Genomic DNA, 25,403 nt, shown 5'->3' with positions numbered 1-25,403 from the left:
TTGCGTAGTAATGGGAGCTGAGTCCTGCCGATCTATGCCGAGTGGGCTGCGAGGATCCAGAAGCCAACACACAGCCGAACTAACGTTCCAGCTCCCAGCACATAGTCTTCATGGTCTTCTATCCAGCTGCTTCCTAGCACCACTCTGCTGATATCAGACCCTTACCTGACAATCTCTACAGTTCGGACGTCCACACTCCCACAGATGACATTCACACTGACCACCTCTATCTAGTGAGTGCAATATTTTTATTTGTAAATGTCGCTTTTCACTACAGCTTACATTTAGATGGAGGCGCCTCTTCTACTTGTATTTCTATGTGTATTAGGTTCTTAGGACCCGGTTTAAGGGAACAGCCACCATCTGACTGGATTCATTTTTTTTGTCCTTTTATAATAGCTCTCACCTCCTGATCTTCCCCCTTCCAGTAGCGATGTAGCTTTGCTTACTTTTAGTTCTCTGGATCCCGCTGCACATAGCAGCCATGCTGCCAGTGTAGCGGTCCATAGACTATACACAGCAACTGAGTGAGTATCCATCATAATGCTTGCAATAACAAACACTAATTAGTCAGCCCAGCCATGTGATTATGCTGACCAATGAGAAGAGCATCTGAGGCTGCTTCTTCCAGTAAGGTGTCCCAGAAAAATATGCTTCTCATAGATGGTCAATGCAGTCATGTGGTTTCACTAATAGTGCTGTACACTGGCAGCACAGGGCATCATAACCACATTGTAAAGCAGAATCCAGAGGGATAGCCAGGATCTTTGGAAATAGTTCATCTTTTCACTTTTTGTGCAAAGGTGAACTTACCCTTTATAATGGTCAGTTCTGCTCCCAGAGTGGTGGATGAAACTGAATAGCAATATTCTAGGCACCTGTCTTTTGTATGCGGTTTGTAGTCTAGCCATGCAGCTGGCTAAAGAACTCGATCACCCATTTTTTTTTTTTTTTTATCATCCCTCCCCTAAAAAAAGGTACTATTTAAATTTAAAAGGAACTATCTTGAATTTGGGTATCAATAAACCAATCCTGTTTTACAGGTTATATAAATTAAAGCAAGTTTACATGTTAAACATTCACAGTGTTAATATAATAATCATTTGAAAAAAAATAACGCACCAGAAAAGTCAAGTTTTTAGCCAAAAGTGACTACATAAAAGTCAATATAAGATCAAGTCTGAACAGAAAAGCTGTAAAGTGATGGAGGTCCTCTTAAATATCTTCTGTACACATTGCACAAATTTCACAGTAACATGGGCCTCTGATACTGTACACAACTCACTTCTGAAGTTTCCTATCCGCCTTGAACAACGTCACTAAATAAACCGTAGAAAAGTCATGTAAACAACGCAGATGTCCAGCAGCTGGGCAGTAACATTCATAGATGGTGTTTTTCAAGTCTTGTCCTCTGGGGGCAGTCATAAGAGAGCCGTTATAGCAGTCTGGTTGATGGGCTTTAAGCAGTCTCTTGGAGAAGAGTAGCCTTCTGCTGCTAACGCGCAGTATTGCGGCTTCTGGTAACGGCCACAGTCTGCAGCAGCCCAAGTACTATGGACTTTCGGCCTGTCGTATTCGCACTCCTCTATGTGTATGTTGTGGGGTGTTTGGTAGTCCCCTCCACTGTCTTCAGCACTGGATGAGATGGAAAAGCTGACACCAGAGAAGGAGTGCTTGCGGTCCAATGCCACCACAGGGACGTTGTAGCCACACTCTGGTGAGAAGGTATGGTCCCGCATGACATGACGCTCTATAATTGGGGTGGCATACTCTGGCTCTGGGTATGTCAGCGGCAGTGCATAGTCATTGGTCCTGAGAGGGCAGTCATAGTGGTTCTCCCTTTCTAGGCTGCCGTTATTGACATCTGTGTCCATGGGCTTAAATGTGGATCCTTTCCTCGTCACTGTGCCAGTGCCAATCATGAGGGACTGCTCGTAATCTAGAAAGGAGATATAGAATAATAAGATTAAACCTAAATTAATTTTAGGAATATATTACTTTGAAAAGCTTCCATGAAAAGAGATTTTGTACAGAAGTAAACAATGAGTAAATTGAAGGTAATTATGGATAAAGATGTGCATTTTTTTTTTCATTGTTTCTATTGCTTTCTACAGTGTCCAACACTTAGCTCATTTCCCGCAAACCTTGCTGGCAAATTTGACATTAGCCTATGCTGCTAGTCAAAAGTTAGACGATTGTGTACAAACTTCAATGGGATATCGCTGATCCAGATTACATGTGGCATGTTTATTCTGTATTTGATTCTCCTTTACAACACTGTTCTATAATTTTGGTTAGAAAAGAAAGATGAAGTAAACAGAAAAACTCCAGATAAATCACTATTCTCCTAGGCTGTCAACTCGGTCCCCATCTGGTGCTTACTATTCTGGATAACCTTTGGCATTTTCACCACTAGTTTATCAAGTGTCCCTCTATATACTGTATATTTCCCCCATGGTACTTTTTCCCTCCTTCTGCCAGCACCTATGAAGACAAAGGGAGAGAATGTCACCAGCACACTACAGATCTTCAGAACGGGTCCAAAGCTTTATTCAGCAGTCACATCATTATAGCAGAAATAATATTTTGTAGCCTTGAGGGAGGGACCCCTTCATCAGGCATGTGTCACAAGAATTGGTCTGCATGGCTGTCCTCCCAGAAGGAAGCCTCTTCTAAAGATGATGCACAAGAAAGCCCGCAAACAGTTTGCTGAAGACAAGCAGACTAAGGACATGGATTACTGGAACCATGTCCTGTAGCCTGATGAGACTAAGATAAACTTATTTGGTTCAGATGGTGTCAAACCTGTGTTGCGGCAGCCAGGTGAGGAGTACAAAGATAAGTGTGTCTTGCCTACAGTCAAGCATGGTGGTGGGTGTGTCATGGTCTGGGGCTGCATGAGTGCTGCTGGCACTGGGGAGCTACAGTTCATTGAGGGAACCATGAATGCCAACATGTACTGTGACATACTGAAGCAGAGCATGATCCCCTCCCTTCGGAGACAGGGCAGTATTCCACCATGATAATGAACCCAAACACACCTCCAAGACAACCACTGCCTTGCTAAAGAAGCTGAGGGTAAAGGTGATGGACTGGCCAAGCAAGTCTCCAGACCTAAACCCTATTGAGCATCTGTGGGGCATCCTCAAATGGAAGGTGGAGCAGTGCAAGGTCTCTAACATTCACCAGCTCTGTGATGCCATCATGAAGGAGTGGAAGAGGACTCCAGTGGCAACCTGTGAAGCTCTGGAGAACTCCATGCCCAAGAAGGTTAAGGCAGTGCTGGAAAATAATGGTGGCCACACAAAATATTGACACTTTGGGCCAATTTTGGACATTTCCACTTAGGGGTTTGTTGCCAGCATTTTAGACATTAATGGCTGTGTGTTGAGTTATTTTATGGAGATGGCAAGTTATACGGTTATACAAGTTGTACACTCACTACTTTACATTGTAGCAAAGTGTCATTTCTTCAGTGTTGTCACAAGATATGATAAATTTACAAAAATGTGAGGGGTTTACTCACTTTTGTGATATACTGTATATGTTTTATGTGTACCCCCCGCATGTGCTTTAGTTTTGTACACCCATTCCCTGTTTTTTAAGCATGCTGTCACTAGGTGGCACTATAGCAAAGGAAATGCTTGTTTCTTCAACTACAAGGAAATCTTTGGAAATGGCAATATGGGAGCTCTTATATTTTATATTCAACATTGTATCAGTTAAGCTACCAAAGCAACCACCTACAATTTGGTTCTTCAAGTGTGGACTAAAAACACAAGGGGCAAAGTGCTTTTTCTTAAAGAGTTTTTTAAACCCAAGAACAAAATGTAATATACTGCAGCTTGACAGTCTTTAGATATGGTGGATCTTTTTTTCAGGCCAAGTAAATTTGCACCATTGCACGGTTTGCTGTAAATTTGAAAACACTGTCACAGAAGCTAGAAAATTCAGCTTGGAACACTCATATATTGTTTTTTTTGGACTATATGGACACTAATTTATTCACTATAATATATTTTTTGGTCTTTTAACACCAGTATATATATTTTGAAGGTTTTCAACTGGTATTTGATAACACGATTTGAGCGTAATTTATTTATGTGTATGTATATTGTTTTGACTGCAGAGTCACAATAAGCACAGCACTTTATTTGGTAACCTAACACACAACAAAGTGTATAGGTGTTATTGACACACATACATACATACATACATACATATATATATGTATACCCCATGACATACGACGGTGGCAGTAAACGGGTTAAAAGCAGTAAACTTTTCCATCCAATTAGAGGTCAAGGTGTACTGGTCTGACTTTAACATAAAGAACTCTAAAAGGTTTTATGGGTTGCTGCACTTTTGCTCCTCACACATTTCAATGAATGCATTCATAGCTGTGTAATGCATTCATTAAAATTAAAGTATAACTAAAAGCAAGACTTTTTTTTTTCGTTTTAGATAGAGTGGGGACGGATTAGAACGCTTGCAGTTTTATTGCGGTCTTTGCCCCTGTTAAGAAGATTCCCCCTCTCTATTGGTCCTGTTTACCATTATCGTTGAAAGTGAAAATAAAAGAAAATCCCGAATTTGGGGATGTCCCCAGAAAAAGTGATAGAAGGGAAATCTTCAAATGGGGACACTAATTCTGGTGACCTGGGGGTCACTAAGGAATTTTCTTAAATTTGCAGGGATTTCCTATCACTTCCTGTTTGGCTACGGGACGGGAAGTGAAGGAAAATCTCCGCAATGGGGCACAGATGGCAAAAATAAAATCTGACAGGGGTTATAACCCTCCTGTGCTTTATCCAAAATGAAAAAAAAAAAAAAAAAAGTTTTGCCTATAGTTCTACTTTAAGCTTTTAAGATGGCTAAGGTGGAAAACAAAACATACAGATTTAGCCTAAACACTAGATTGTTCGTAGGGAACCACATGTTCACACAGTCAACTTACCTTAATGGCATCCTGAGATTACTCCACTGAACTCTGTCTCATGTACAAGGTATACATATGCTACTTCTTTGAGGTATGACTTTGCAGACATTGCTCATGTTTGGATCCAAACTATTTCCCACCAAAAACACAACCACCATACTATTGGTATTTAGGGTATAACATTAAGCATAGTCACATACACCATCCATCTAAATCCAAACTGCCTCCCTTACCTCAATCGCTGGGTGTTTCTAATGGCCCATACACACTATACAATTGTCCTTAGATTTTTTTCCTTTAGATTTACCAAAACCATATAATATGAGGTCAAACCTAAACACTTTCAATTTGTATGCAATCAGGCAGACCCTTGCACTATATAGTTCAAGGTAAATCTAAAGGAAATCTACCAACAAAAGTTGTATAGTGTGTATCCAGCTTTACCCTAAGTCACATTTGTCAAACACAAGGCTCGGGGGCTGAATCCGGCCCACCAGGCCTTATGTGGCCCTCGCACCTCTCCTGCAGAATCCCTCTCATCTCCGTTCCACCTTGCCTCAGCAATCAGCGGCAGAGAGGATGACAGAAATCCTCCACCAGATCCTGTGCATCTCCGTGCAGAGGCTTGTCTCTTCCCCCCCACTTCAGCCGTCACATCAGGATCCAAAGAACCTGTGCCTCTCTTTGCAGGCACAGCACCCTCTTCTCTCCTCCTCCCCTGGTCGCAGCATTCAGCAGACTCCAGCAGCTGACTTCAGCTCTCTTCTGGTTCTCCTCTAGATCTTGCACTTCCTGCATCCCGGCCCCATCCCCAGCTTTATCTCAGCAGCAGCACAAGGTAAGGGGGTGCACTGTGATGAAAGGGAGGGTGGGGGGCTTGACTTCTGATGGTAGGGGGCTCTTGGCATCTGATGTAAGGGTGCTCTGGACATCTAGTCTTACTGATACAACCAGCCCTTTGAAGGTAACCATAATTGCTGATGCGGCCCACAATGAAATGAGTTTTGCACACCCCTGCCCTAGGTGGCTGTTTAGATTCAGCATGGCTGCATGTGGCTCAGCCCACACAGCTACATCATCCATTAATGTGGATCTACCAGTGAAAATACTACAAGTCCCATCTGCCATGCGGAAGGCCACACTGATAATGTCACCCCAATTGTAGCCCATTAAGCATTTTCTCCAGTCCTATAACAGAAGGTACCTCCAAACAGACCTGGTACTGTGGGATAAACAAAGCAAGAGCCTGTGCATTGCACCACGACACACTGATTGCAATTGCAATAATGCAGGTCGGAATGCTTTTTTTTTTTTTTTTTTTTTTTTTTTTAATAATTAAATTTTAGTGCATTTCATATTTTAAAAAGACTGACTATGCCTTTAAAGCCTAGTACACACGGGACGAATGTTAGCCGATTCAATAGAAACCAGCCAACGTTCGGCCGGCTTCTATCGAAAAGCTCATGACCGAAAAAGGTCTGCCGACCAGCTCCCGATCAGCGATCTTAGCCGATGGCTGAGGGTGCTGACCAGAGTGTTCTGGTAGGGGGCCTGTCCCCCTGTCAGAACACAATTGCTCAGCACGGAAGATCGCTGTACTAAAATCGCATAGTTAGTACAACGGCTCTGTCCTGAGCAGTTAGTTTTTTTTGATTGAATGAAATCTAGTAGTGTGTGCGAGGCTTTAGAGCAGTGGATGATTGGTAGGTGGAGCCCCTCTTCTGACTGCCTCTATACCTACTACGTAGCAAAAGTGGAAGCAGAATAAGCCACAGAATAGAAATGCTATATGTATAAGTGTGTAGGGTGTGTACTTCATGCCTAGGTATACTGTGTATTTTAAATGTGTGTAGTAACATGAATGGGAGGCTAATCAAATCAGCCTTAATTAGGGAGTGTTTGAGGTTTGCTTCTTACCTTCTGTGTCACACTTGACAAAGTCAAACTTCTGCATTTCTTCTTTGTCATTGGAATAGGTGATCGTAAACTCTGTTGACTGTTGTCTCATGAAGGGTTGTTCAAGTTGTTTCCAGCACCCTACACCACAGGACATTCATTACAATACTTGTACATTGTTATACAACAATAAGAAAACAAAGGCTGTCAACTTACCACCTTTTTGTTCCTCAGTTTTGTAAGTGTCTGTTTTCAATCTATTCCTGTAAGACATATAGGTTAAATATTTAAAATACTGTTCTAAAAAAGCATGCATTTGCAATAAATCAGTACGTATTACCGCTGATAGCTTAGTGGCAGTATCTTCAGACAGACAGAGGGGAGGATTTGGCATTGCTATTTCTGTAGCCGGATGAGGCAAGTATACAAAACAAGGGGTTAGTTTAGTGTTAGGGTGTAGTTTGGGGTTATTTCAGGTTATGTTATTGTTAGAAATCGCTGGAGTTTTGTTAAAGGGTTAGGCTTAAAGTAGAACTAAAGGTAAAACTTTTTTGTTCACATTGTATAGGGCAAGGCAGTGTTTTATCCCTGTCAGTTTTTATTTCCCACTAGGGAGATGTCCCTTTGCTTCCTGTCCTGTAGTCGAAACAGGAAGTGAGAAGAAATCCCTCCAAAAGTAAGAGAACCCCTGTTTGTCACCAGGACTAGTGTCCCCATTAAAAGATATCCCCTCTAGTCCTGTTCTGGTGACAACCCAAAATTTAGGATTTTCTTTAAATTTAGGTGAGAACAGTAAAAGGACAGAGAGGGTGAATCTCCCTAACGGGGGCACAGACTGCAATAAAAAACCAACAGGTGTTCTAATCCCTCTTCACTCTATCCAAAAAAAAAAAAAAAAAAGTTTACCTTTAGTTATACTTTAAATGTTTTAGTCTTACTTAAGAATCTAAGATGAGAGGGTGAAGATTGAGTAGTAGGGTCAGGTGTTACATGTTGGAATGTCTTGGATGCAATAAACATTATTATGAACGAAGGTACCAATTATGCAGGTTGCTATATAAGGCTGAATCCTGCTTTTAAATGCATTTTTGAAATTGACAATCATGCTGTTCAACCATACCACAATTTAGGCATTAACCTTTACGGTTGTCACAGCAAGGTATTTCAATAGATAACTTTTAAATACATAGATTGCCCAATGGACTTTGAAAGAGTTGCATCACACAAAAATACATTTTTTAAAAATCCAGTTTTTTATTCACAACCATGATTAAAATCATATTAAAATTGCATGGAGCATATCCAAAAATAGTGAATAGTTGTATGGTAGAATATATGCATATAAGAATAACCAGTTGATATCCTAAAACTCTACATGTATTGTGAAGTAATTGTTCATTTTTTAAGAGATAATATTGAATGTGATATCTGCAGAGAAACCATGTCATTAATATACCATGGTAAAAGCACAAACAAAAAAGAAAATATCTGCATTAAATTTTTTTTAAATTATAATAAAATATTTCTTGGAAAGTTTTTCTTTATTACAGATATTTTCTTTTTGGTACGTGCTTTTATTATGGTATACAAATGACATGGTTTCTCTGCAGATATCCTATTGAATATTATCTCCTGGAGAAGAGAATGTTGCATCAGGAAACACATTGGGTTTTAGGATCTCAACTGGTTATTGTTATATGCATATATGCCATCATACAACTATTCACTATTTTCGGATATACTCCATGAAATTTTAATATGATTTTAATTATGTACACTAATACATTTTTTAAGAATGTACTGATTTTTGTGTGGTACAACTATTTCAAAGTCCTTTGGGAAATATTAGAATTTTTAAAAGTTCTCATATTTAGGGACTGAGCTGCAGCCACATCCATGGTACCGTGGCCTATTGCATTGTGCATATAGTATTTCAAAAATCTCTTACCCCCACCTATGGTACCTTAAGCAAGGGTGGTGCCTCATTCCTTCCAGTAAGATCCCAAGGAACGCAGAGTAGCCCAAATCTCATGGGAAGACACTCTTGCTATGGACTTGCGTGTCTCTCACAAAATTTGGCCTGCTCCACATTCCCCAGGAAAGACATAGATATCAAATGCAGCAATGTGGAAGACTGGGAGGACAAAATCTAATTTTTTTTCTTTACAGGTATCTTTTAAGCGTATCAGCAGGTGATTTTTTTTTTTTTTTTTTTTTTTACAAGGGGAGGATGCCTGGACATTATAAGCAAACTTCGAACTGCAATACAAGACGAAAATTCTTGCCAACAATAAGGAGCGATAGAGTGCCAAGAACTGATGTGACAGAATGCAATTCTATATGTTCCACATTTAACTGTGTTAAAATCAGTGACTAGAACAACTATCTAAACAAACAAATTCTGCAGATTTAGAGACAACGTTGCCCAGTACAGACTATATACCTAATATCATAAAAGGTTCATATATTTTCGGGTATGAAAGTACAGACATTTCACATCCCAACCAGTGGGCTGTCACAGTAGGAGAACCTACCTTCGTGTTATGCATATACAGATCCCAGCTACAATTAAACACAGCAACAGCACCACTGCGACAAGGACAACAATGAGCTTCCACCCTAAATTGAAAACAAGGAAAGCATTTATTTCTATGAGAAGAAAATCTTGCTGGATAAAATATGAAGTTCACTAAGGGCTAGTTTACACTTGCTTTAAAACAAGGCTTCGGACACGCTTTGTTAAAGTTCTCCGAATGGCAATCAAAGCCCCTCTAACTAAAATGGTTAGCTTACAGTCCTGTTTTCACCTTGCTTTTGGTTTGCTTTGCTTTAAAAATTATACCCCATGTCGCTTTAGTGGTGATTCAAAGCCTTCATAAAAGTCTATGACAAAGCATGCTTGAAGCATCATCGAAGCACCACTGAAGTATCCTCGAAGCACCACAAAAGCACTAAAAACACATCAAAAAAGCAGCAGGCGCTTTAATGTGTTGAAGCCGAGGCAAGTGTAATTGAGCCCTAAAGGTCATATTTTTTATGAAACCATCCTCTTTCAGAAACCGATGCATACCAAAGTCATTTTCTTCTGAAGGAACTGGCTCGGTGATGTTCTCTTCCTCTTTAACTGGGGTTTTGGCCCTCTTCTCATTTGGCTTCTTCCACATAGGGTGGGTGGATGAGTTGTGAGCTGTGGAGGAAAAAACATGGATGAGCTGTGGGAACTAATGCATTCCTGCACGTACTGGTCATGGTTGAAGCTCAGTTAAAGGGGTTGCAAAGGCAGAAGGTTTTTTTTCTTAATGCATTCTATGCATTAAGATAAAAAGGACTTCTGTGTGCAGCAGCCTCCCCAGCACCCCCTAATACTTACCTGAGCCCCATCTCTGTCCAGTGCTGTCCAAGAGTCCCTCGGCCGTCTCTCCCTCCTGATTGGCTGAGACACAGCAGCGGCACCATTGGCTCCCGCGGCTCTCAAAGTCAGTTAGAGGGGTGGGGCAAAACGGCAGCTCAGTGTCTGAATGGACACACAGAGCTGCAGCTTGGCTCGGGTGCCCCCAAAGCAAGCTGCTTGCAGTGGGGGCATCCAACAGGAGGGAGGAGCTAGAAGCAGTGAAGAGGGACCTGAAAAGGAGGATCCGGGCCACTCTGTGGAAAACCACTGCACAGAGCAGGTAAGCATGACATGCTTTGTTATTTAAAAAAAAAAAAAAGTTTTTTATCACTAAGCTTTTAGTTTATATCAGCTAAACGCATTTCAGGTACATCAGAACAAAGTCTTACAGTTTATTTTGTTTAGAAAGCAGCCACAGCCCCTGCCAGCATGCGGTACAGAAGAACCCGCACTCTCCCTGTGGAAGAAATTATCTCACTGCAGAGGTCTTATACAGGTGCATTTCAAAAAATTAGAAGATCATCAAAAAGGTCGTTCATTTCAGTGATTCAATTCAAAAAGTAAAACTCATATTATATAGGATTTATTACACACAAGGTGATATATTTCAAGTATTTATTTCTTTTAACTATGATGATTATGGCTTACAAGTGAAAACCCAAAATTCAGTATCTCAGAAAATTAGAATATTGTGAAAAAGTTTAATATTGTAGACTCATGGTGCCGCACTCTAATCAGCTAATGAAACCAAAGCTCCACCCAAAAGGGAAAGCTCCAATGATTTGCTTTCTCCCCCTTCTGCTGCCACATTTGGCACCTTTTGGGGGGAGGGGGATCGGGTACCTGTTTTTGACAGATACCTGCCCCTACTTCCTGGTGACTTCCCCGTGGCGAGGTCACCCAGAAGTTCGGCTCCCTCCTCCATTTCCGCCACTGGGCAATTCACAAAGTGAAGGGCACTTCACGCATGTGCAGTAGGGGGACGTGTGTGAAGCCACAAGGCTTCACTGGCAGTTTCCCTTACAAGAAATGGTGGCGGCAGCACCCGAGAGCCGTTTGAAAAATCGCCTGGGGGGCAGACATCGTGGGATCCCTGGACAGGGTAGTGTTCTAATATTAAAAGTCAGCAACTACAGTATTTATTTTGATGGGGCTGGAGCTCTGCTTTAACTCAAAACACCTGTATAGGTTTCTTGGGCCTTTAAATGGTCTCTCAGCCTGGTTCAGTAGGTGACAATCATGGGAGACTGCTGACTTGACACCCTCCACAAGGAGGGTAAGTCACAAGGAGGGTAAGTCACAAAAGGTCATTGATAAAGAAGCGGGCTGTTCATAGAGTACTGTATCTAAGCATATTAATGAAAGTTGAGTGGAAGGAAAAAGGTGCAGAAGAAAAAGGTGCACAAGCAACAGGGATAACCGCAGCCTTTAGAGGATTGTGAAGCAAAGGCCATTCAATAATTTGGGGCAGATTCACAAGGAGTACACTATGGCTGGTGTCAGTGCTTCAAGAGCCCCCACACACAGATGTATCCAGGACATGGACTACAACTGTTGCATTCCTTGTGTCAAGCCACTTCTGAACCAGAGACTGAGAAAAAGGACTGGACTGTTGCTCAGTGGTCCAAAGTCCTCTTTTTGAATGAAAGTATATTTTGCATTTCATTTGGAAATCAAGGTCCCAGAGTCTGGAGAGGCACAAAATCCAAGTTGCATGAGGTCCAGTATGAAGTTTTCACAGTGATGATTTGGGGAGTCATGTCATCTACTGGTGTTGGTCCACTGTGTTTTATCAAGTCCAAAGTCAGTGCAGTCCTCTACCATGAAAATCTAGAGCACTTCATGCTTCCCTTTGCCGACCAACTTTATGGAGATGCTGATTTCATTTTCCAGCAGGACTTGACACCTGCCCACACTGCCAAAAGTACCAATACCTGGTTTAATGATCATGGTGTCACTGTGCTTGGTTAGGCAGCAAACTTGCTTGACCTAAACCCCATGGTGCATCTGTGGGGCATCGTCAAGAGAGACACCAGACCCAACAATGTAGAGGAGCTGAAGGCCGCTAGCAAAACAACCTGGGCTTCCATAACACCTTAGTAGTGCCACAGGCTGATCGCCTCTATGTCATGCTGCATTGATGCAGTAATTAATGCAAAAGGACCCCCGACCAAGTATTGGGTGCATCATACTATACTGTACATGGTCATACATTTCATTAAGCCAACATTTCTGTATTATGTAATATTCTAATTTTCTGAGATACTGAATTTGGGGTTTTTTCAATAGCTGCAAGCTAGTGAATCGAATAGCTAATGGCTTTTTAAATTGAATAACTGAAATAAATTAACTTTTTGATGATATTCTAAATTTTTGAGATGCACCTGTATGTCCCTTGCCGAGTTAGAACTAGAGCTCTCCAATCAGCAAGGAGCGTGAATTTTGCTGATAGCAGACTTATTGGCGTTACCCAGTGTTTGGCCACAGCTTCCAGACAGAGAGCAAGGGTCTTTCTCTACAGGTAGGGGACAGGCTTTTCTACTCAGGCTGGTGCTGCTTTTTGTTTTGTAAAATCTGGAATAACATTTGTTTGAATGCATCTGGAATGTATTTAGCTGATTTAAAACGAAAGTTCAGCTGAGCTTTAAAGTAGTTGTAAAGTCAGAAGGTTTTTTTAGGGATAAAAAGCCTGTGTGCAGCAGCCCCCCTCAGCTCCTACTAATACTTACCTAAGACCATCTCGATCCAGCGATGTTGCAGGAGTGTCTTCTTTGGCTGAGACAGCAGTGCGACGCCATTGGCAAATTTTTGAGATGCACCTGTATGTCCCTTGCCGAGTTAGAACTAGAGCTCTCCAATCAGCAAGGAGCGTGAATTTTGCTGATAGCAGACTTATTGGTGTTACCCAGTGTTTGGCCAAAGCTTCCAGACAGAGAGCAAGGGTCTTTCTCTACAGGTAGGGGACAGGCTTTTCTACTCAGGCTGGTGCTGCTTTTTGTTTTGTAAAATCTGGAATAACATTTGTTTGAATGCATCTGGAATGTATTTAGCTGATTTAAAACGAAAGTTCAGCTGGGCTTTAAAGTAGTTGTAAAGTCAGAAGGTTTTTTTAGGGATAAAAAGCCTGTGTGCAGCAGCCCCCCTCAGCTCCCACTAATACTTACCTAAGACCATCTCGATCCAGCGATGTTGCAGGAGTGTCTTCTTTGGCTGAGACAGCAGTGTGACGCCATTGGCTACCGATGCTGTCAAAATCAGTGAGTCAATGAGTAGAGAGAGGGGGCTGGGCTCTCCATTTACCCCTGCTGAGAGAACACACTAGCACAGCACCAGGGATTCCCCCATCATTGAGCCGTGGTTGCAGGAAAGAAAATCTTACCATCTATGGCTGGTTTAAGATATTTAGGAATAAAAAGTACAGGAAAGATACTAGTAATATTTATTTTAAAAATATCAAAATATGCCATTTTTTTTACAATTTACAAGGCCTCTCCACCTATTCCTATCTATGAATACTTTCCATTTAATTGGATGTAGCTTATTTCTGTATATCATTCCACACAGATCAGAATGGTTTAAGTTATGTTTCTTGTACTTACACTGTATAAGAGAGCATCCTATAAGTTCCACTTTCATAGCAATCCTTTGGTTCCAAGAGCGTGGTATTATACGGAGAGCTCGTGCCACAACAGGAGGAATTAGGTTGTTACGAGTCTGATCTTGATAGTCTGAGTTCCCCTCCAATACCTATAGAACAGTACAATACATACACTTTACTTCACTATAGAATAAAAGTAGTCACAATATGAAGATTATACAAAGGATGCATTGTGAGTTTAGAGAGTCACTTGAAACATTTTCCTAGATAAAGTGATAGTTCTGTGTGTTTTGTCTTAAGCAATCCGTCAGATTTTTCTCTTTTATGCACAAGAGACAAATCTGAGGCGTTGCATCTGAAAACACAGTACTTGTGCTTTACACTTTCATATGCGAGACCCCAAACTAGATTTGAAAGCATAAAACTAATTTATAAATAAATGTAAAGTAGGGGTTTTCCTGTAAATGCATGTATTTTAAAGTGAATCCACAGGTAGTTTGGCATCATACATACTGTACAATGTTAGTTTTCAAAGACCACGATGCTTGGTGCTGAAGGATCAACGTCTACTGCACTGAGAGAGCCAACAAATGTTGGTTACGATGACCATACACTCAACTTAAATAGGTTTTAAACCCCCTTTAATTACTTGTGCCTATAGGTAAGCCTATAATAAGGCTTGCCTATAGGTACTGTAAATATCTCCTAAACTTGCGCTGTTTAGGAGATATTTCCATTGCATGCAGCCGATGACGTCATTGGCGCATGCGCTCTGAAGGAACGGCCACCTGTGCCATTCCTTCAGAGCCCTGTGCTGTGAAAAGGCGGCTCCCGCGCGGGAGTGATGTCATTACGCCTCCGGCCAATCCGATGGCCGGAGGACGCGAACAAGGAAGGAGGAGGGCCGAAAATGTCTGCGGTGTTACAGGTGAGCGGGCGGCACTGGGGGGCTTCGTTTTAAGGGAAGTATTTCATCATCAACTAGTATGCGATGCATACTAGCTCATTATGCCTTTGTCTTTGAGGTTGTTCTTTTTAATTTTTTTCTTTTTTTGAGGTTTGCCATCTCTTTAATAGTCATGATGTGGATACCATAGTTAGCTAATACACAAACACATACAGAATCTCACAAAAGTGAGTTCAACCCTCACATTTTTGTAAATATTTTATTATATCTTTTCTTGTGACAACACTGAAAAAACAGTGTAAATTTGCTGTCCCCCAAAAATAACACACAATTAACGTCTAAACCGCTGGCAACAAAAGTCAGTACACCCCTAAGTAAAAATGTACAAATTGGGCCCAATTAGCCATTTACCCTCCCCGCTGTCATGTGACTCAGTGTTACAAGGCCTCAGGTGTAAATGGGGAGCAGGTGTGTTAAATTTGGTGTTATCGCTCTCACTCTCTCATACTGGTCACTGGAAGTTCAACAACATGGCACCTCATGGCAAAGAACTGTTGCTCTACATAAAGACAGCCTAGGCTATAGGAAGATTTCCAAGATCCTGAAAGTGAGCTGCAGCATGGTGGCCAAGACCATATAGCAGCTTAACAGGACAGGTTCCACTCAGAACAGGCCTCGTCATGGTCGACCAAAGAAGTTGAGTGCACATGCTCAGCGTCATATCCATAAGTTGGCCTGCATGACTGTCGTCCCAGAAGGAAGCCTCTTCTAAAGATGATAAACAAGAAAGCCTGCAAACAGTTTGCTGAAGACAAGCAGACTAAGGACATGGATTACTGGAACCATGTCCTCTGGTCTGATGAGACCAAGATAAACGTATTTGGTTCAGATGGTGTCAAACGTGTGTGGTAGCAACCAGGTGAGGAGTACAAAGAAAAGTGTGTGTTGCCTACAGTAAAGCATGGTGGTGGGAGTGTCATGGTCTGGGGCTGCATGAGTGCTGCTGGCACTGGGGAGCTACAGTTCATTGAGGAAACCATGAATGCCAACATGTACTGTGATATACTGAAGCAGAGCATGATCCCCTCCTTTCGGAGACTGGGCCGCAGGGCAGTATTCCAACATAACGACCTCAAACACACCTCCAAGATGACGACTGCCTTGCTAAAGAAGCTGAGGGTAAAGGTGATGGACTGGCCAAGCATGTATCCTGACCTAAACCCTGTTGAGCATCTGTGGGGCATCTTCAACGGAAGGTGGAGGAGCGCAAGGTCTCTAACATCCACCAGCTCCATGATGTTATGGAGGAGTGGAAGAGGACTCCCTGCCCAACTGGGTTAAGGCAGTGCTGGAAAATAATGGTGGCCACAGAAAATATTGACACTTTGGGCCCAATTTGAACATTTTTACTTAGGGGTGTACTCACTTTGGTTGCCAGCGGTTTAGATATTAATGGCTGTGTGTTGAGTTATTTTGAGGGGACAGCAAATCTACACTGTTATACAAGCTGTACACTCACTACTTTACATTGCAGCAAAGTGTAATTTCTTCAGTATTGTCACATATAATATAATACATTTTTTAATTTTTTTAAAAAATGTGAGGGTATACTCACTTTTGTGAGATACTGTAAGTGAACAGAAAGCATAAGAAAAAAAATGAGTGAAAAAAATAAATAAATTACCTTTTCTTCATTGTTCATTGCTCCCTTGTAAGTCCTCCACTTCGATCCATCTCTTGTAAAACTGATTACATAAGATTTTACATAAAAGTTAAAGTTCGGCAAGGTGGATCCTGTAGTCACAATACCTGAAGCAAACCAAAGAAAAGGCATATGTTTTAGTGAGTAAATACCCTAAAGTGTTTGTAAAGTCAGAAGTTTTTTTATCTCAATGCATTCTATGGATTAAGATAAAAAGTCTTCTGTGTGCAGCAACCCCTCTCAGCCCCCCTAATACTTAACTGAGCCCATCTTGATCCAGCGATGTTGCATAAGTATCTTGGCTGTCTGAGACTCTCCCTCTTCATTGGTTAAGACAGCAGCAGGGCGCCATTGGCTTCCACTGCTGTCAATTAAATTCAGTGAGCCAATGAGGAGCGAGAGGGGGGAGAGAGAGGGGGCGGACTGTGGCTCTGTGTCTGGACACACAGCTATGGCTCAGCTCAGGTGCCCCCATAGCAAGCCTCATGCTGTGGTGGCGCTCAATAGGAGGGAGGACTAGAGAAGAGGAGGATCTGTACTGCTCTGTGAAAAACCCCTACACAGGGCAGGTAAGCATAAAATGTTTTTTTTTTGTTTTTGTTAAAAATAACAAAGACTTTAGTATCACTTCAAAACAAAGCCCTCCAGCGGTGTGCTGTCACTGCTGAAAGGGTTTCCATGTTCACCCAGTATTCCTTCTGTGTTTGTGGGCTCCAGCCGTTTGAATGGCCGAGCAGAGCTCGGACAGACAAAGCTCTAAAGCAGGGGTGTCCAAACTCCGGCCCTCCAGCTGTTCAGGAACTACAATTCCCATGAGGCATTGTAAATCTGACATTCACAGACATAACTAGGCATGATGGGAATTGTAGTTCCTGAACAACTGGAGGGTAATAGTTTGGACATAGCTGCTCTAAAGGGATGGTATGAGTATGCGGTCCCTTCAAAACACATGCACCAGTGACATCATAGGCTGCACGTTTAAGATATTCTCTGTACCTACAGGTAAGCCTCATTATTGGCTTACCTGTAGGTACAAGTAAAAAAGATGACTATGTACAACTAAAAGGTTTACTACCACTTTAATGAAGCGCACTACACAGCAAACGCTAATCCTTACTGAAGCATCCTATGTTCGGTCAGGAAACTGCAAGGTTCATGTTTATATTTTTCTTAATTTTCAGTAGTTGAAAAGAGAAATACATTAGACATTAAAATATCCTTACCAGTTATTTTCCTTCTATCTCCAAGATCGATTTCTATCCATTCACGATCAGATTGATGACTGGAAGCCCAGGATACCCCCTGTGTATTGGGTTGGGCCTTTCCCGGGGACCAGACCATTGTCTCCCCGTTCTCACTTCTCCATTCCCAGAATGAGGTAGCTGAAAATTTCTCTTCTCCATTCCCTGCAGTCAAAGAAGTGCTGCAATCTTAAAAAAAAAAAAAAAAAAAAGCTTTTAAGTACAAATACAAATGTATGAATTTCATCAAGACGATTAAGAGACATGTTAAAAACATGCCCATTCCTCTCACTGAACAAACCTTCCAAAAATTATCCAGGGGAAAGAATAAGCAGTGCTACCTTAAATTTGTATAATGATTAGTGCTGGAGGCAGCAGTTTGCATATTGCTCTATCCTTTCAAAAAAAAAAAAAAGTAAAAGCAATTCCACCTGGATCCTAATGTGCTGAATAGGCCACAGATTTCTTTTAGGTCCTTAAAGATCTTCCTGCCATAATGTCAAGCTCTTCTCCTTCCTAGCTAGGAGTTGTTTGTTTCTGCTCACATTTGTGCGTTTCAACTCCACCTGTTGCTTCCTCTATAAGAGGAAACATATGAACTATATAAAAAATACAAGGAGAATAGGGGTTCCTCATAATGGCCAAAGCCGGACAAGGAATTCAATCAGAGATCTCACCAATAAAGTCTTTGAGATATATGACGAATCATCAGGTAGTTTGGTTCATAAGCATCTACGAAAAAGCTGAAATAGTTTTGGGTGAACGAAATCAAAAAATAAAAAAAAAAAAAACGCACAAATTTTTACAGGTACAAAATGTGCATTTTTTTTTTTTTTGGAGCGTGTAGAGCACTGCACACGTGATCAGCAGATCATGAATGTAATGCCAGACTCCTGAAAACTAAGTAAAGCTGTGTGCTCGTACCTCATATGGGCAAACAGTAACTTAACAGAAGGAATTAACTATGGGAGAGCTCACCAGCGCCCTTGCAATTTATTGAGAATTGCAAACAGTCTGCCGCAAAGGCAGATGGTAGCTGTAGTTCATTCATTTTTATATCTCTGTAAATTAATGACCGGGTGACCATGCTCTTTTTAAATTGTGACAGCGGGTGAAGGGAGCAGATCCCTAGCCCACTGTCAGAGCGGGGGATTAGAGGGGTGTAGACAGGTACTCTTTGGTAACATGTTACACCTTTAATACAGGTGTAACATGTTACCACAGGTGCACTTATCCTTTAATGGTTTACTATCAACAACCCATTTTAGTTAGGCAGGGCATACATTAAATCGTTTTTTTTTTTTTTTTCTTCAACTAGCGCGTTGAATCACAGTTATTGTATTCTGAGAGGGGGGGGGACTTCCCCTATGTCAGAATACACTGATCAGTGCTGCTAGCATTAAACATTGTCATTATGCTTGTGCCTCCTATCTATTCAGGCCTCATGCACACAGGCTTATGAAAATAAGCAGCATTTTTCATCCAGAATTAGACACCTCTATAATAGTACAATGTGAGTGCACATTTGGCATTTGAGTGTAAATGCACTGGCCAGAATATTCATTTATTCTGGCTATTAAAATACATTTCCGTGCATCCCACACATTTATGCGTGTTTTTTTTTTTATTGCTCTAAAGCTCTCCTTTAGAAGGTGCTTTTGATGTTTTTTTTTTCTTGCTTGTAAATCCCTATATGTGCGTGGCCATGCAGGCCAACAGAGGTGCTTTTACAGGCAATAACATTTTTTAAACTCCGTGTGCACAAGGCCTCAAAGTTGTAGCAGTATGTCTGGGTCGGTAGCTCGGAATATACACAGCACTACATTTAGGTGGGGCACAGTGAATTATATACATAGCCTGACATAGGTTATTGCAATGGACTATGTACTACTAAGTTGCAAAAAAGTTCTGCATCACCATCGCAGTTCAACAAACCTATCCAGATATAGCGACAGGCATTTCTTAGCTTAGCCAAGATATGCACTGGACATGGACAGGATGCTCTATAGCTATACCAGATTTAATGAGCAAAACTGTACACTGTGAGAACAAAGTTGTGAAAAGCAGACACCTGACAAATGAGCCCTTGTATAATGCCAACAAATCATCAAGAGACAATCCTGAGAGTTTTCACATTTTCCAGAAATCCCATTCATTTGGTCTTCCATCATGTTCAGTGAAAGCAAGCTAATCAGCAATAGAAGTAATTATTTCTCCTTCTGTCTCCCAGTAACAGTATGTATTTATACACTATTGGCAGGCGCTGCCCTGCAGGCAGACTCAACATGTGGAATTTGTACAACCTTCGTTCATTGCCTCAACAAGCTAGATATTTACAGAACAGCTGCAGAATCATTCTAACCCCAGGTGACTGCTAGCTGGAACGCTGTCAGCGATCAACACAACCATTTCATTCCACACCGTAAATGCTTCGCTGATAGAGCCTGCTAATGAAGCTCACTTTCAGATCTGTTCATCACAAATCTTAAAGTAGCCATTTAGACTACATTTTCATATAAAATATGTACTATGGCTGCATATTTAGAGTCTTCCTTACAATGCCCAGTTGATAGAAAATTAATTTTAATCTTTACTTAAAAAGTGTTTGTTACCCAAAAAAACTCCTGTTCCCTTAAAACAGGGGTCTTCAAACTATGGCCCTCCAGTTATTCGGGAACTACAATTCCCATCATGCCTAGTCATATCAAAAGTCAGAGTTTTACAGTGCCTCATGGGATGTGTAGTTCTGCAACAGCTGGAGGGCTGTAGTTTGAGGATCCCTGCCTTAATGCATGAATAACAGCACAGTGCCTGTGCTGTGTAATTTGGCCCCTTCTATCACCTAAAAAACCTGGCTGATCCTTCCTGGCTATACATCACCCCCTGTAAACTGACCACTGTTTATCATGGCTTCTGAGCCCTGACACTGTGGTCAGTTTACACCCCTCTTTCATCCGCAGCCCTGCTCTGTCCTCCTCTCCCCCTCCCTGCCTGTCTGCTGGTGTCAGTGCCTAACCCCTCCCCTCCTGCTGCTATTATAACTACAATAAAAACATCCCCTCCCCTCTGTAACATAGCCATATGTGCTCATGTGTCTGTGTTATATAAAAAAAATATCAGAGTGTCTCCCGTCGCTTACGTGACTCCTCGGCTCTCTCTCCTCCTCGGCCCAGCTCGCTATAGCTGTCAGCAGGAGAGAAAAAGAGCCAAGGAGTCACGTGAGCGCCAGGAGATGCTCTGATATTAGGTACAGATCAGCATATTTTTTATATAACACAGACGCAGGGGCACATACCATTATGTTACAGCGGGGATGGGATGTTTTTATTGTGTTGACCCAACAATCACTTTAAGAATAAATGTGCATTTAATTGTAATGTATGCATGTTAACTACCTTATAAAAACGTTGCTTGTGTAGATATTCAAAAGCATTGAGACTGCTGCTGAGCACTGCCATCTTGGATGTGATTTTAGCAACCCCAGCAGACTCAGAGCAATCGCTCAACTGACACTCAGTAATAGTCCCCTACAATTACTTCAAGTTTGTGTCCTGGCTCAGCTCCATCCTTCACCCCCCATAGACAGTAATGAGACACTTTCCAGAGAGAGAAGAGGGCCATAACATGCAAGGAGAGAGAAATAGGCTAAAGATTTGACATTTCCTAAAGAAGTCAAATTTGCTAGCACATTCAATGCTAAATATTTTATGGGAAAGAACACACTGCAAGTAAGCATTTAAATACTAGATTTTTCTGTGCTCCTACATGTCATTTTTTGAGTTGGTGACAGGGTCTCTTTAACTTGAGCCTCATTGCACTTGTTCCAAATGCTATTTCTCAGATTCTAGCAGCCCTCTGATTCCTTCTGTATTGAATTGTATTGTAACTGTACTGTCTGCCCTCATGTTGTAAAGCGCTGCGCAAACTGTTGGCATAATAATACAACTCTCCACAGATATAAGGAGTGGTCATAAGTGTAGGTAGGATTCACCTGCCATCAATGCATCTTCTGCAAAGTGCAATTATGTTTATGTAACAACTGGTAACAATTATTGATGCTGAATTGCTTTTGCATGTTTAAAGTGGAACTTCACTCTCTCAATCTACATTGACTTTAATCTGTATGCTGCTAGCATTAAGAAATGGATAGGAAAGTATATTATATTTTCTTGTTTTAGAGTTACTTCCTGGTTTCTTGCCTAGACAAATAAGGTCATACATACCAGGAGTCTTCAGAAGGGGTTTTCTCAGCTAAGCATGCTCCCCTGCATGAATGCCTGGGCTAGGGGTAGATGGATTACAGGAAGTAAATGCTACATTAATCATTTACGCTTACCCAAAATAAAATGCTAGGGGGGTGTTTTTCAAAGTAATTTCTCAGCAAATTAAAGCATGGAGACATGGATAGATGGGGGAGTTTGTCTTGAGTATTAAAAATAAATCGAATAGCATTTTTGGTTTGTAATGCTCAGATGCAGTGTAATTCCACTTTAACCACCATCTAATGTGTGGCTCTACTGCTAAATGTCTACATGTGTATAGGTCTTGCCAACTATGCTGAGGTACTTCCATGGCAGCAAAGCTACATTTTTTTGCTTCATTGTGTGCAATGGCATGGCCCAGGAAAAGCATACTGCTTGGGAGGATTTCCATGCTTTTTGGACTCAACATAATGTACTCCGGTCACTGTAAAAAAAGGTGGAACTATTGTAACACAGTAATCCTCACTGAGATACGCGAAGAAACTAGGCTCGTGATGTATTTGACCTTTTTTATAATTATTTTTGACTGTGTTGGGGATATTAAAACACACAGAAGGCACGACAATCAGATAAATATTAGATCAAGGGAAAAATGTGCAAAGTGAAAAATCAGCGCAATCGATAATTACTAAAAATATAATATCACTGAGTTGCTATACCAAAACTTTTTCACTAAAAAAAGTATAAGATAATAATAGCACGTGGGGGTACAGCGCTAAAGGGAAGAGGTGCCAAAATGTAATAAAGTGCTAATAAATTGCGTACTAGATATACATCAACATGTTGTATATACATATACATGGATGTTGATGTATATCTAGTAGGCAATTTATTAGCACTTTATTACATTTTGGCACCTATTCACTTTAGCGCTGTACCCCCACATGCTATTATTAGATCAGGGGAGTAGGAAACTTTCACACAGTCCCCCATCGCTCTCAACTGTTGATGGATAAGAGTAAGCATTTGTGCTTATTAGAAGATGAAACGAGACAATAGATTTCAGAAGTGAGCAGGTTACTTCTGAACAACTGACTTATGTCTCAGGCTATGTATACATTGCATGGATAGTACCAAATTACATGACCACATTTAATTGGTATATGGCCAGCTTAAGAAAGGTGGGACATGTATGATGTAGACCTCCACATTAGCATATCAAGAGTAATGCCTCGTACACAGGTGCAGATTGTCGGCCGAACGATCGGCCGTCTTTTGTCCAATGTCTGTCGTGTCTGTTGAAAACTGCAAAAGACTGCACACGAATATTGTCGGCCAACAACAGCCGACTGCAGAAGTGATGTCATGTGATGGTTAACTTTCCTTGTCTTTTTTCTTTTCTGAGCATGCCCAGTCTTGCAAATCTGCTGATTGTCGGCCGAATTCTGTACTGACTGGTGAACAATCGGCCGTTCTGGTGTCGGCATACAAAAATTTTAATGCCTGCACGACAGATTCTGTTCGGCCGAAAGTGGGCTGTCGGAAGCATCATACTAACAAGCCTACAATCGGCCGATTGGTCGCCGGCCGAATCTTTTCAGCCGACAATCTGCACGTGTGTACGGGGCATAAGGGTACTTTCACACTGCTCTGTAGCAAAATTTTGCTGTGTTTCAGATGCATTTGCTATGCACTTCTGGTGCGTTTTTGGGTTGCCTGCACCCGTGGACATGTGACTCAAAAACGCAGTGAATTTTTACCATAATTTCCATTCAGTTCAATGCGAAGCTGCGTTTCTGTTGTGTTTTTCAAAACCGCACCAAAGATGCAGCATGCAGGACTTTTCCAAACGCACTGCACCTGTTAACAGTGGTGTGAAAAGTCCCATAGGATTTAAAGGGAAACATTTTTCTTGCATTCTTCCTGCAGGGAAAAATAAACGCAGAAAAAATGATTAGTGTGAAAGGGCCCTAAAGGCGCCATACATGGTTCGATCTTGGCCGGTTCAGCAGGGACCAGCCGAAATTCAAACCATGTATGGGCAGGCTCATTGCACCCAAGTTGATCGATCTTGTGTACAAAAAGCCTTTTGGATTTTGAATGAGATTATTGCCAGTGGCTGCATCCACTAGCAAAAATCACTGCGTCTCCTCCCGCCTCCCCCCCAGGAGAACACAATAGCACTGACAGTGTTGATGGGGTATTTAAGCTATTTTCCTTCTTGCAACCTGTGGTTACAGGAAAGAAAATCGCACCATCTATGGTTGGCTTAAAAGAGTAGTGATTGGACTAGAGATCGACCGATTATCGGCAACACCGATATATCGGGGGCCGATATGCACTTTCCCCGATATATTGGAATCGGCCCCTGAGGTTACCGATATTGCAGATATTTAGGGAAAGTGCATGTCCTGGGGTGATGCCTGCAGCTAGAGGCATCACCCCGGTACCGGTGTCCATAGCCGACGGTCAGGCTGACTTGTAATATGCGGCTTAGAAGCCGCTCGGCTGTCATTACAAGGAGCGGGAGGGGACGCCCCCCCCCCCCTCCTGCCGCCTTCCACGGCTCACTTGAGTCTCCTGTCCCACCGCGAGAACCTGGGCATCCTACCTCCACCAAAGAGAAGACCCGGTGTAGCATGAAGATGTGCCCCCGTGAAAGCTGGTATCCCTGCCGCAAGTGCACATGCGCCGGTCTCCATGTAAAAAACCCGGAAGTGATGTCATAACATCCCTTCCGGGTACTTGGCGCCAAATTAAAAAAACTGACAGCATTCAAAACAGCCAAACTTGGCGTTTTGAATGCTTTTCAGTGCCGAGGAGGGGTTTGGGGGTCTTTTAGACTCCCAGATCCCTCCACAAGGAGTACCTTTAGAAAAAAAAAATGTTTTTTTACATGTTCGAAAATTTTGGCCGATATAAGCCGATACCGATATCGGATAGTAGAACGGACCCTCAACTACACCCTAGTGGGAAGAGCATAAATAAATGGCTCTGGGAAGAACGGGAACCATTCCAAAGACCATTTACCTAAGCTAGACCCCAAGGGGTCATCTGGTAAGTGGGTGCATTACTCGGTGACGGATTCCCCCTTGTGTTTGATCCTGCATGTGGACACTGCACTGAGCACGCAGCACTTTGGAATTATCACCTCAATTATATATTGCACTTTTGCACCAGCACCTTTTTTTATCTGAATTATTATAATATCAAGCACGGACACTTTAAGTTGAGCACTTTGAAGAACCCTTGTGGGTTCACTTGTTATAGGTTAATATAAGTGTTCTGTTATAGATACAGTATATACAAGTGAATTGTCACTATATATTTTATATTTTCATTTTGATAGTGGACATTATAATACGTATACGTTTTTGAGCGCTGTCTCCCCTTTCTAATTTCATGATACCGATATCCAATGACCAAAATATCAGTATCGGCATTAAAAAAAACGATATCTAGATAGGACTAGCCATTTTCACCATTGAGTCTCCACCTGTGGTGTCTGCAGCAAGCTAGCAGACATA

The 25,403-nt window shown here is 41.7% G+C and overlaps 1 protein-coding gene across 1 annotated transcript in view; it reads right to left on the bottom strand.

Moving 5' to 3' along the window:
* Positions 1-966: 966 nt before the first annotated feature.
* Positions 967-25,403, bottom strand: part of DCBLD1 (discoidin, CUB and LCCL domain containing 1) — a 122,024-nt gene continuing 97,587 nt past the window's right edge. Inside the window, exons 8-15 of the mRNA XM_082249086.1 lie at positions 17,657-17,863; positions 16,416-16,540; positions 13,826-13,973; positions 9,906-10,022; positions 9,370-9,454; positions 7,052-7,098; positions 6,857-6,976; positions 967-1,939 (exon numbers count right to left, since the gene is read on the bottom strand). Of these exons, the coding sequence (XP_082105212.1) occupies positions 1,422-1,939; positions 6,857-6,976; positions 7,052-7,098; positions 9,370-9,454; positions 9,906-10,022; positions 13,826-13,973; positions 16,416-16,540; positions 17,657-17,863 (1,367 nt within the window). The 3' untranslated portion in view covers positions 967-1,421. The remainder of the gene's footprint in view (positions 1,940-6,856; positions 6,977-7,051; positions 7,099-9,369; positions 9,455-9,905; positions 10,023-13,825; positions 13,974-16,415; positions 16,541-17,656; positions 17,864-25,403) is intronic.

The sequence above is a fragment of the Pelophylax lessonae genome, assembly GCF_965119305.1.
Source record: "Pelophylax lessonae genome assembly, chromosome: 3".
Classification (NCBI taxonomy): Eukaryota; Metazoa; Chordata; class Amphibia; order Anura; family Ranidae; genus Pelophylax; species Pelophylax lessonae.
The sequence above is the reverse complement of the archived record's forward strand: the minus strand, read 5'-3'. Positions and strand labels throughout refer to the sequence as shown.